The sequence below is a fragment of the Glossina fuscipes genome, unplaced genomic scaffold (genome assembly GCF_014805625.2).
Source record: "Glossina fuscipes isolate IAEA_lab_2018 unplaced genomic scaffold, Yale_Gfus_2 1, whole genome shotgun sequence".
Taxonomy (NCBI): domain Eukaryota; kingdom Metazoa; phylum Arthropoda; class Insecta; order Diptera; family Glossinidae; genus Glossina; species Glossina fuscipes.
The window spans coordinates 45,400,497-45,410,939 of NW_023998415.1; the positions used below are offsets into that span (position 1 = coordinate 45,400,497).

The following is a 10,443-nucleotide window of genomic DNA, read 5'->3' on the forward strand; positions in this document are numbered from 1 at the left end:
AGAGAAGATTTCTTCATTTGGCATCATTTATTAAATCATTGCTAGCATTGTTTTTGTAAAATTCAATTTATTCTGAGAGAAGATTTCTTCACTTGGCATCATTCATCCGACCACTGCAAGCATTATTTTTGTAAGATTTTGTTTACATTAGAGTTTATTGTTATGAATGCGCTTTTTGATATTGCTGAGCGTAATATCCATTTTCTGAGAATACAATTTTTTCTCTTTACATAAATTTTTTTTTACTGTTTTTTTTTTTGTAAACAAATTATTAATTTTTTTCTTATTATAATATTTGTATGTACGCATTTTATGCAATTTTTCATAATTAAGAATCTTAAAGTTGCAAAAAAAAATAAAGTTCTATGACTATGAAAAATTATTTAATAACCTTTAATCCTTTCATTCTTTTTAATATTATCCATTCTTCATCTTTCATCTCTGAAATGATTTGAATAGAAAACGAAACGAAAAGAATAATTTAATTCCTCTCTTATCCTAATAAAATTCTAATTAAAATTATTGAAAATCCAAATATAAGAACATGATAATAAAACGATTCATTTTTCTATAATAAATTCCTAAAAAAGAAAAATATATGTAATTTAACGTAATTGCTTATGCAAGCTTAATTCAGTTGCTTTGGTTGCCTATACAGACGCGACGTAACATATTATAATATGAACAGGAAGTTAAGCAACAAGAAGCGACTCATTTAACTAAAAGTCATTGTTCAAAATTCGAAGCGGAATTTCTTATCGTGAAGGTTTTTTTTTTGAAAGTAAGTATTTTACCTAAGATCATTATTTTCATTTTATATTATCAGCAGTAAATCTTGATGATGAGAAAGATAATCATTTTCTGTTAGCAAAGGGTATTGTCCTCATTCGCTGTGCCGCCAAATATCCTTTAGAGAACATAACTACAATCCATTATTGGTAAATTGTGAGGCGATAACTTGTATACCACACATGTGCTCAGGTTTCTTGATCCGGTTAGCGTCGGCTTCAAGGCAAAAACTGTATGAACGGGTAGCAATATGCATTTCGAAAATTGCAAAGGTTTTTAGAATACTGGTCATATCCTCATTAAAATTACGTATAGCAGTCGTATGACAATCGTCATGTCCAAGACATTTTGCTTACGGGAAACCCAAACGATTTTTTTCACGCGTATTCTAGAAGCTTTAAAGCGTCGATTGGTGTTTTGAAAAATTTACAGTACTTTACGCTCTTAAGAAAATTTTGACCTCATTCTTGAGCGCGGGCAATCATTTGATAAGACTAGTTGACGATTACAATGGTTACGAATGATAGAGCGCAATGTAATCGATTGCATCGTCCTTCTATTCGCACAAAGTCAAATAGTGCGGATTCTCTGAATCTCAGATGCAATTATGACAATTAACGAAGCCATCAAAGTGACCCATCAAGGTGTAGGAAGTTTGAGAGATGTAGGCGCCAAACTTTCATTAGTTTTGAAATATTGTTCGATAATGAAAACGCATTCATCTCTTGCGTAATTTCCTTAAATTCCTCTTCTTTCAATTTTTTTTTATCCTTCTATGTGGCTGGGGAGTCAGTTCGCAATTTGCAATTCGTGATTTGCAATTTGTAGCCTGTAGCTCGTAATTTGTAAGTTAAAAGTTCTAAAATATAATATAATGCTACAACATTTCTTATTTTATTATATCGTCACCTTTTCATATTATTGTATGATGCGTATTATATTTTGCATTGTTGATCTTGCACTCAGGAACTTGCTTTTTAATATGCATTTATTTGTCTAAGAGGAAGGAAATAAATAAAAAAATAATGTTCCATGTTTATTAATCGTAAACTGTTCAATGTTAAGCTGTTTTTTTTTTTTTTGAATTGGCAGCATTTTTCCGCATAAATGATAATAAATTCAAATCTTGAGAAAATTTTGGCATAGGCTATACTATTATAGCTTCAAAATTATGCATATATCATTTATAGCAAAATAAAGATTATAGCACTGCATTAGATTCGGGCTGGCAACACTTAAACTAGAACAGTTTAGAGTAATGTATAGTTATCTCTCTCCTAATGATGCTTGCTATCATGTGGGAAAATGAAAACAAATAATAAATAAGTGTTTAGTACTATTAGTACGAAGAGATTACCTGAAAGCAAGAACTAACTTGTACATTACATAGCATTGATGCTTGTGTGCGTGTAGAAGCACATTAATAAATAAGTTATTAATAATTTCTCCTTTCGTTTTATTAATATGAAAAATTATTTTATTATATAAATCATTAATAAGTTCCAAAAAAAAGCTAATAAACTATATAATACTACTCAGCACAATCGCAATAATTATTGATTCAAAAGTCGGAATATATGTTTCTTAGCGCATAGAATAGAAAAACTTGTACTCCTCGTGTTTATTCTGTTGCTTTATCAATAAAAATGGCAAAAATATTCGACGCCAATTTGGAGTTTGTTCGTGAAGATGATTATGTTGAATATTTTCTATTTCCGGAGTTGATAGGAACGCCCTCTAATATTGATGATGAATCGATGGAAGATGTGCGTAAACAATTGGAAAATATTAAGGACAACTATATGGCACTAGTGGGGAATCTAATAAAAGAACGCAAATATATATGGCATAAAGATGAATTCCAATTGTTAGTGCGTACGTGTAGTAAACAGGAGTTGCTTTTAAATGATGAAGTAACCAAAATGACAGCCAATGCCAAGGAAAGCAAAATGGCAAAAGAACAACACGAAGCTGGTAAGTTGGATTGGTATAAAAGACATACGAGGGCAAGAAACGAAAAAAAAAAAAAATACAAAAAAAATACAAAAAAAAAAAGGAAGGGAAAGACAAGGAAGAGTAGCAAATATTTACATACTGAGTCATGATTTTTTCTCTACACGCTAATAATAATGAATGCATATTTTGATAATTTTCCTTCGTTTTGGTTTTTAGTTGTATTGCCGCCCCATCTGCATGGCGTTACCCATTACGGTGATAATATAGCGGACGAATGGTTTGTGGTTTTCTTGTTAACTGAAGTAACCAAAACGTTCGCGAACTGTGTGGCCCGAATTATAGACGCCGACGGCGAGTTTTTACTTATCGAAGCTGCAGATGTTTTACCCAAATGGGCTAACCCAGACACATGTGACCAGCGCGTTTACTTGTCTCAAGGCCACTTGCATTTGGTACAAAATTCTCCCTCGAATACTAACAAAATAATGCCTGTCGAATCGGCTATTACGAAAATACGCTCCAACCCCACTTTATATAGAGTATCGAAGGAAATTCAATTTTGCATTGATAAGAGACTTAAAGAATTCGAATCTGTTGATAATTTAGCCTTGCATCATCAAATTGTTCGCCTGCCTTTGGGTGTAGCGATTTTATTGAAAAAACGCCCATCTCTAATTGCTGCCGCAGTGAGAGCGTTCTGCGAGCGCGATGTAATTGATATGAAAGCTTGCCGCTCTATGCGTTACTTCCCACCTGAACAACGGGTGCGTACAAATGTTTGCTTCACCCGTTGTTTGTACGCCATGATTATGCACACTGACTATACGCCGGATCGTAAAATAGGTTGGCATTTAAACGCTAAGCCCAATTCCGAAGAATATAAAGAAGACTTACTGGGTATAAAATTAGCCTGTGGCTTTGAAATCTTGGCCTCACAGGCTAAAGATGTTAAAGCTGATGCAAATTCTCCGGCGTGGAAGGCTTACGTAAAAAGTTTGCTATCGAAAGGTTATTTTCGGGATAACATTGAGGGATCAGCTGAATATCAATGTTTGCTGGAACAAGCTAAAGCATATTTTGCAACAAATCAGATCAGATTTCGAACGGCCGCTGTAGTGGGTGCAGAAATTTTAGACTTGTTAAAACAGACCGGCACTAATGCGGACGAGCTGAGGGATGAGGAAAATAATTTAAAAGTAAACTTAGATTTGCTTCAAAAAAGTGTATTGATTTTTTATGTTTTTTGAAAATTTATTTTAGCTCAGCGATCCTGATGATTGGCTTAATGTTAGTGTAGAGGAGCTGGATGCTATGCTCGTGGATCGTTATGGTCCTAAAAAAATTTACAAATCGAATGGTGACTTAAATGCTGAAGAGTTTACGAAAAATATCTCCGAATTTTTAGAGAAGCAGTCCGCCTTTGAAGGTATCGAAAGAGACTCAGATGACGTTACTAGCAACGATGAAGAGCCTAAGATTAATAAAACGGAAAAATTCGGAGCCAAAGTTAAGAAAAATCTGTCAATGCGTAAAGCTTGTCGACAAAATCCCTTGGAGACTAGTTTGCCGGTATCAGAGCAGAATGAAAGTTTTAGTACACAAGTACGTAATTTCTTGGAATTTACTATACCGGAAGATACTTGGGACTCGCAATCTGAAATGAGCGATTATGAGGATGAAGATGATATCGAACACAATTTCTCATCTATGGCTGGTGCAGATCGTCAAATTGATGCCGATATTAAAGCCTACATGGACGAAATGGATAAAGAGTTGGCAAAAACAACTATAGGCCAAACGTTTGTCACCACTCAGCAGAAGAGAACAATAAAAACGAAAACAAGTTCTTCGGCGGCCGATGCCGATGATGATGATTTTGATGATATTGAGGCCTTTGAGCCAATCAACATAAATGTAAATACTTTGAAAAGTATGATGGATAGTTATAAATCTCAGCTTGGCGGTGCTGGGCCCGTTACACATTTACTTAACGCCATGGGGGCTGGCATGTCGGCAGCAACTACTGAAGAACCAAAAGATTTAAGTGAATCTACAGTATAAGTGATCAACCATCAAGAAAGAAAAAAAAAAAAAATAATAAAACAAAACAAAACAAAAAACTTTCTTTGAGGTTATGTTAAATAAGCTAAGCTAAAAAAAGTGTGTGTGTTTTCCCTTCATAAGTATTGTTAAGCATTTTTAAAGACGAAGATGGCTTGTAAAAATATACAGACGGTGCGCCAGTCTCTGCGGTCGCTCGCCTGCAGCGCAAAAGTTCCCCTTTACTACGGGAACTGGATGGATTTAAAGTGCAGAATTTTGTTAGTAATTTCATCGACATTTGACTGCTGGCTATTTTGAGCCATTAAGACATTTAATCACAGAAATTTGGCACTTGTTTGTATGCCTTCTTGTTTGCTTGAAAATTGTAAGCACAAAATTTATCATAAACAATGTAATTTACTCTCTTTTGTGAGATTTTTGCTTAAGTTTAATAAAAAGCTAAAATAAATTTATTCACTTTAGTGATTAACGACTATAATTATTTCTCAATATAAAAGGCGGCTTGGCTTGCTCAAGGCACTCCTTTATGAAAAAGCGTTTTTTTTTTTTTTTTTTTTTTTTTTTTTTTTTTTTAATTCTAAAAAAAATCAAAACTGTTGAGTAATAATTAAGATAAAAGTTCATTGAAATGTTTGGGTTATCAAGCGTAGCAATTACGAGTTATTGCGTGCTTGCAAAAATTTTGAGCAGCGACTTCCACAGATAAAAATGATAAAGAAACGGAAAATGCCAGTGTATATAACGGTCAAATTTGACGGTTGTGTGGTTCCTTAAATAAAATAAAATAAAAGTTGCTCCATTTAATATTATTGATTTATCGAGGGTACACCGACGCTAGTCATGGAGCGCTCAAAATTCGTAGCCTTTCAACTTCATTACTTTTCTTGTTTATGCGTAGAAATCTGCTCCCGAAGCCCATCAAACACTTTTAGAAGCGGCCCGGTGCTGCACCGGTTTAAAAGTGGCGACATGAATTGACTTAAAATGCCATTTTTTGGCCATATGTTGCAAGAGTTGTCCAGGATAGACTGTTGCAGATCGAATGGAAAGTTCTGCCACGCTCAGCGTATTCGCCAGACCTGGCGCCCCCTGATTACTACTTATTCAGATCGGTGCAGTATGGCTTTGCTGACACGCGGGTCGTCAAACTTAATTGCGAACTAATTCCGAAAATGGGCCGGTGGGTGGATCGCTGCCAAACCAATATGAGTTTCGACATGATATCGCCATATATTGGCGCGAAATATTGTAAAATGTCGCAAGAAATGATGGAAACTATTTCGATTAATACGCATTGTAATAATATGAAATGTTTCTACACACATTATCTTCAATATGACACGATGTCGCTATGATGGACATGTGTGTTATACCGTTTCAGATATCAAATTTATAAATCAAGCGAACAGATAAAAATTTATGGCACTTTAGATTTTTCATTAAAAGTACGAGCAAGTAAGAATATTATAGGCGGGCAAGGTGAATCTTGGAATACCCCTACGCCACATTTTCTAATACAATTCTAATTTTTATCTTGTTTCTATATAAAGGCATGTTTTTTGTGTTGCATATTTATGGGGGAAGCGGGCCCAAAACACAATCTAATGTAGTACAAGTTTAATTTTTACATAGGGTAGGATCCAAAAATAGGGGTGAGTGGTCCAAATTTTGTTGAGTTCATTTTTGTATGAAATTATTATTATGATGTAATTTTCATCAGGAAGCCACTTTAGCTGAGTGGTCGAAAAAGTAGACCGATCCGAAACATTTTCAATAGCGTTCGTCACTGTACCAACTTTTTTTTACCAAAATATCTCAAAATTGCGAGCGATAGCTTGAACACAATCTTACATGGAGAAGGATCAGACGACGAGACGGACGTACAGGCCTAGATCAATTCACGATTCGATTCTGAATCGATCGGTATAATAAAAGGCGAGCCCTTTTACGACTGCACCACTTATGGTATAGGGTATAGGAACAATCAGATATTATTCATAATTTTCTTAATCCGATCAATGAGGATGATGATGATCAATCTGATGTGAACTGTGTAGATTATTACAATATTTAATATATCCGTGATTATTATAGTTTCTTGAGCGATTGACGTTGGAGTGACCGGCGACTCACATTTATTTTTCAAGTTGATCTAAGCATCAAGCATATATACGGCTAAAGCTGCACATTCCTATTTCACGATTTTGACTAAATCAATCAGTTGGCGGAATGAATAAGAATATACTTCAAATTTAAGACCTGTTAACAAATAGCCCATCATAGCCAAATACGTGGACAGTTCTTAACAACGGTCTTTCGTATGGGCTAAAAGTTGATAGGGGCAGTAAAAATCATAAGATAAGGTTTGGCTTTTGTCTGATGTTTGTTGTTGATTTATTGATGATTCGATGAGGTTCACCTCTCTCGCGATTAGTAGTTCATTCAGTGCTGTCCATTCTCGAGTTTAGTCCAGAAGATCGATGTCAACCTATGGCAACCTATGATGGATGCAGACAAAAAGTGCATTTTTTACTTTTTAATTTTGCAGACTTGGAAGGAGTATTATAGTGTATTAAATTTTAATTATTTTTTTAATACCTTCACAACAAGCTGAAACAAGCTTCAGCTCCCCAATCCACCAACCCTTGTCCGCCTGTTCGTCTGTCCGTCTGTCCGTCTGTTTGCGCAACATTGTGGTATTTGTGATAAATAGTCTCCGGTTAGCGGAAATGAAGCTATCGCCGACAAATTTGCAAAAGAATTTGAAATTGAGCTAAACTTTTCAAAGGACACGCCTACAACCCCAATGTGCCTCTTTTAGGTGTAAACGGTGATGGGTATAAAAGATTCGGTCCCGATCGAAATTAATTTTCTTACTTGTTTTTTTTTTATTTTATTTTTTTTTTTAAATTGTTGTGAACTAGTTCATTAAGGTATTCGTTGTCCTGTATCAAAAATAGATTCTAAATTCCCGTCGCAAGAACTAAGAGAAGTGCTGAAATGCTGAGGAATGAGTTGTAATGTGCGACTGACTGTTCAGCACTTTTGCTGTCCTCGCTTTAATTAAAAACGCCTCGATTTTGTTTGTTTGTTTTGTTTTCTTAATATCATAATTTTATTGTTTATTATTCTTATAAGTTTTTTACACGTTTAAACTTTCTTTTTTGCGTATTTTTATACATTTTAAAAATTTTTTTTCAATTTTTTGAAATTTCTAATTTTAATATGAAGTGCACACAAGGTATACGAAAATTGTTGATTATAAGGGACCAAAATTTTAGCAACACATCGTTTTATTTATAATATTAAATGTTTTCGAATATATATATATATATATATATATATATATATAATTAATTATTTATATATGTATATATATATACATATGTGCGTGTGTGTGTGTGTGCGTTTGTGTCCGTGTTTTGATTTTATGTAAAAAAAAAAAAAAATCTTTTTTCAATTGTTTACAAGAATAACTGAACAATAGTAATAAAATTTGATGTAAATGCGTTGATGAGTATGAGAGAAATGATTACAAGTATGATTATTAAATACATATAAGCGAATATCGTAAAACTTTGCACAGTTTTACAAATGAGATTTTGAAGGATTTTTTTGTTTTTTTATGGATCATTGTTTCCTCTTATGTACATAAAAATGAGTTACATTTCTTTACCTACATGAGTTCATACATTGTCTTTTAAAACTTTATATATATATATATATATATATATGTATATATACGATCTAAGAATTTCGCCAAAAACAAAATAAATAAAAAATTGATCTTTGATTTCAAAAAAAAGTGAATAAATTGTTTTAAAAGGTATTCCGTTCCAAAATCAAATCCAAAAATGATGATCAACGCGTATCGTACAAGTAGACTTCATTCTATATAGATTTCATTTAGATGAAAGCAAATAGCTAACGGGAAATAGTAAATGTTGATTTTTGTAAGCATCAACTTGCATTAATCGCAGACTATTTATCTTAGTAAATGTGATCGCAAGAGTTGCGAGAGCAAACATGGGACATGGGGTCACCAAAGTATTTCAAATATGAGAAATGAAGAAATTAGTAAACTTTGCTTCTAAAATGCTGAATATAAATAAATGGTTTCATAAGCAGGGCGATAGGCCCACTTAACTTGGACTGGGTCAGACGGATTCGAGGCTGATATTCCCAATATTTAAGCTGCATCCGATAACATGGAATATCTATATGTACGTAACGGAAATGTCCATTCAAATATATGCATATATATATATATATATATATACAACCGCAAACACGCACACACACACATATATATATATATATATATATATATACATATATAAATACATATATGTATCCGATTTAATTATAAAAAAAATATATATGTATGTACATACATATATAACATATATATATATGTATATGTCTGATATATTTATATAATTGTTTGTTGAGTTTTTTTTAATTTTGTTTTGTTTTGTTTTCTTATTTTTTTTCAAACAAAAAAATCAAGACAGAATTACTTACATAAAAGAAGACATTTACATATAATTACGTTTAAAGCCTAATAATATATTAAACATTATCAATAAAGACTAAACTACGGCACACAAGTACATACTACATTAGTTTATATATTATATACAGACAGAAGGGTATTCTTTTTATTAATATTAATTTTTTCTGTTTTTTCTGTTTTTCTTGTTTTTATTTATTTTTTTTTTTAATGTAAAACTTTTAATTTATATTCAATAATAATGTTTTTTTTACAATTACTACAAACAGCCTTTTTTTTGTTAAACATGTTTATGTATGCGTTATATCATGAGTATTTCTTACGTTTTATTCTCGTGTATGAGAGAGATAGAGAGAGGGAGAGAAAAAACAAAATGAAGAAATTAATTGAAAAAATGTGTTTATTGTTATTGTATTTAAGTCAAAATTGTCATCATTATGGGATACACACGATCGCATTAGGCGGGTCGAAGTAAAACCAAATTTCAATATTTATTGTTCATTACACATTAACATTTTTCGGAGATGTACTATCTATCCAAGGCTAACTAACTATGAATTGTATTTTTTTTTATTTATTTTTTATTACTAAAATTATAAAATGTGCTATAAAAAAAGGAAATCATTTTATATACTATTTACGGTTGATAGGCCTTGTCGGTATAGATGTGCTTATGTGTTTGTTAGATTAAATATCTACCTCGGGAAATAATTGAGAATGAATGTATGAGAATCGTTCAGGATCGTTTTTTCGGGTAGGAGAAGTTGCGGGAACTATTTTTTTTTTCCAAATCAAAAAAATCAAAATCTTTTACGGTAAACGGTAAAGCTATTACTAACACTAACAATATTTGAAGAAATGTGTTGCGAATTTTTTAATTTTTTTTTTTCCTACCCCTAGTTGATGACGCCCCACATTCAAATGCAGTTTAATTCAGTTTCAGTTTTCTTTTTCAATTTTTACGATTGCAAGCAAAGCCTTTAATAACCGATGGACCGTCAGACGGACTTAGTTATTAACATACATTATTTTCATCATCGTAGATGTTGGTTACAAAAATATTTACAAAATCGTATGATTTAAATAAAATGCAAATTATACGGTTATGCCCTTTTGCCTTT

General features: G+C 32.5%; 1 protein-coding gene across 1 annotated transcript; it reads left to right on the forward strand.

Moving 5' to 3' along the window:
* Nucleotides 1-2,163: 2,163 nt before the first annotated feature.
* Nucleotides 2,164-5,232, forward strand: LOC119632233 (protein ecdysoneless). The gene is made up of 3 exons (XM_038025039.1): nucleotides 2,164-2,763; nucleotides 2,962-3,941; nucleotides 4,006-5,232. Exons 1-3 carry the CDS (start codon nucleotides 2,436-2,438, stop codon nucleotides 4,804-4,806), a joined length of 2,109 nt encoding a protein of 702 aa, XP_037880967.1. The 5' UTR covers nucleotides 2,164-2,435; the 3' UTR covers nucleotides 4,807-5,232.
* Nucleotides 5,233-10,443: the final 5,211 nt, after the last annotated feature.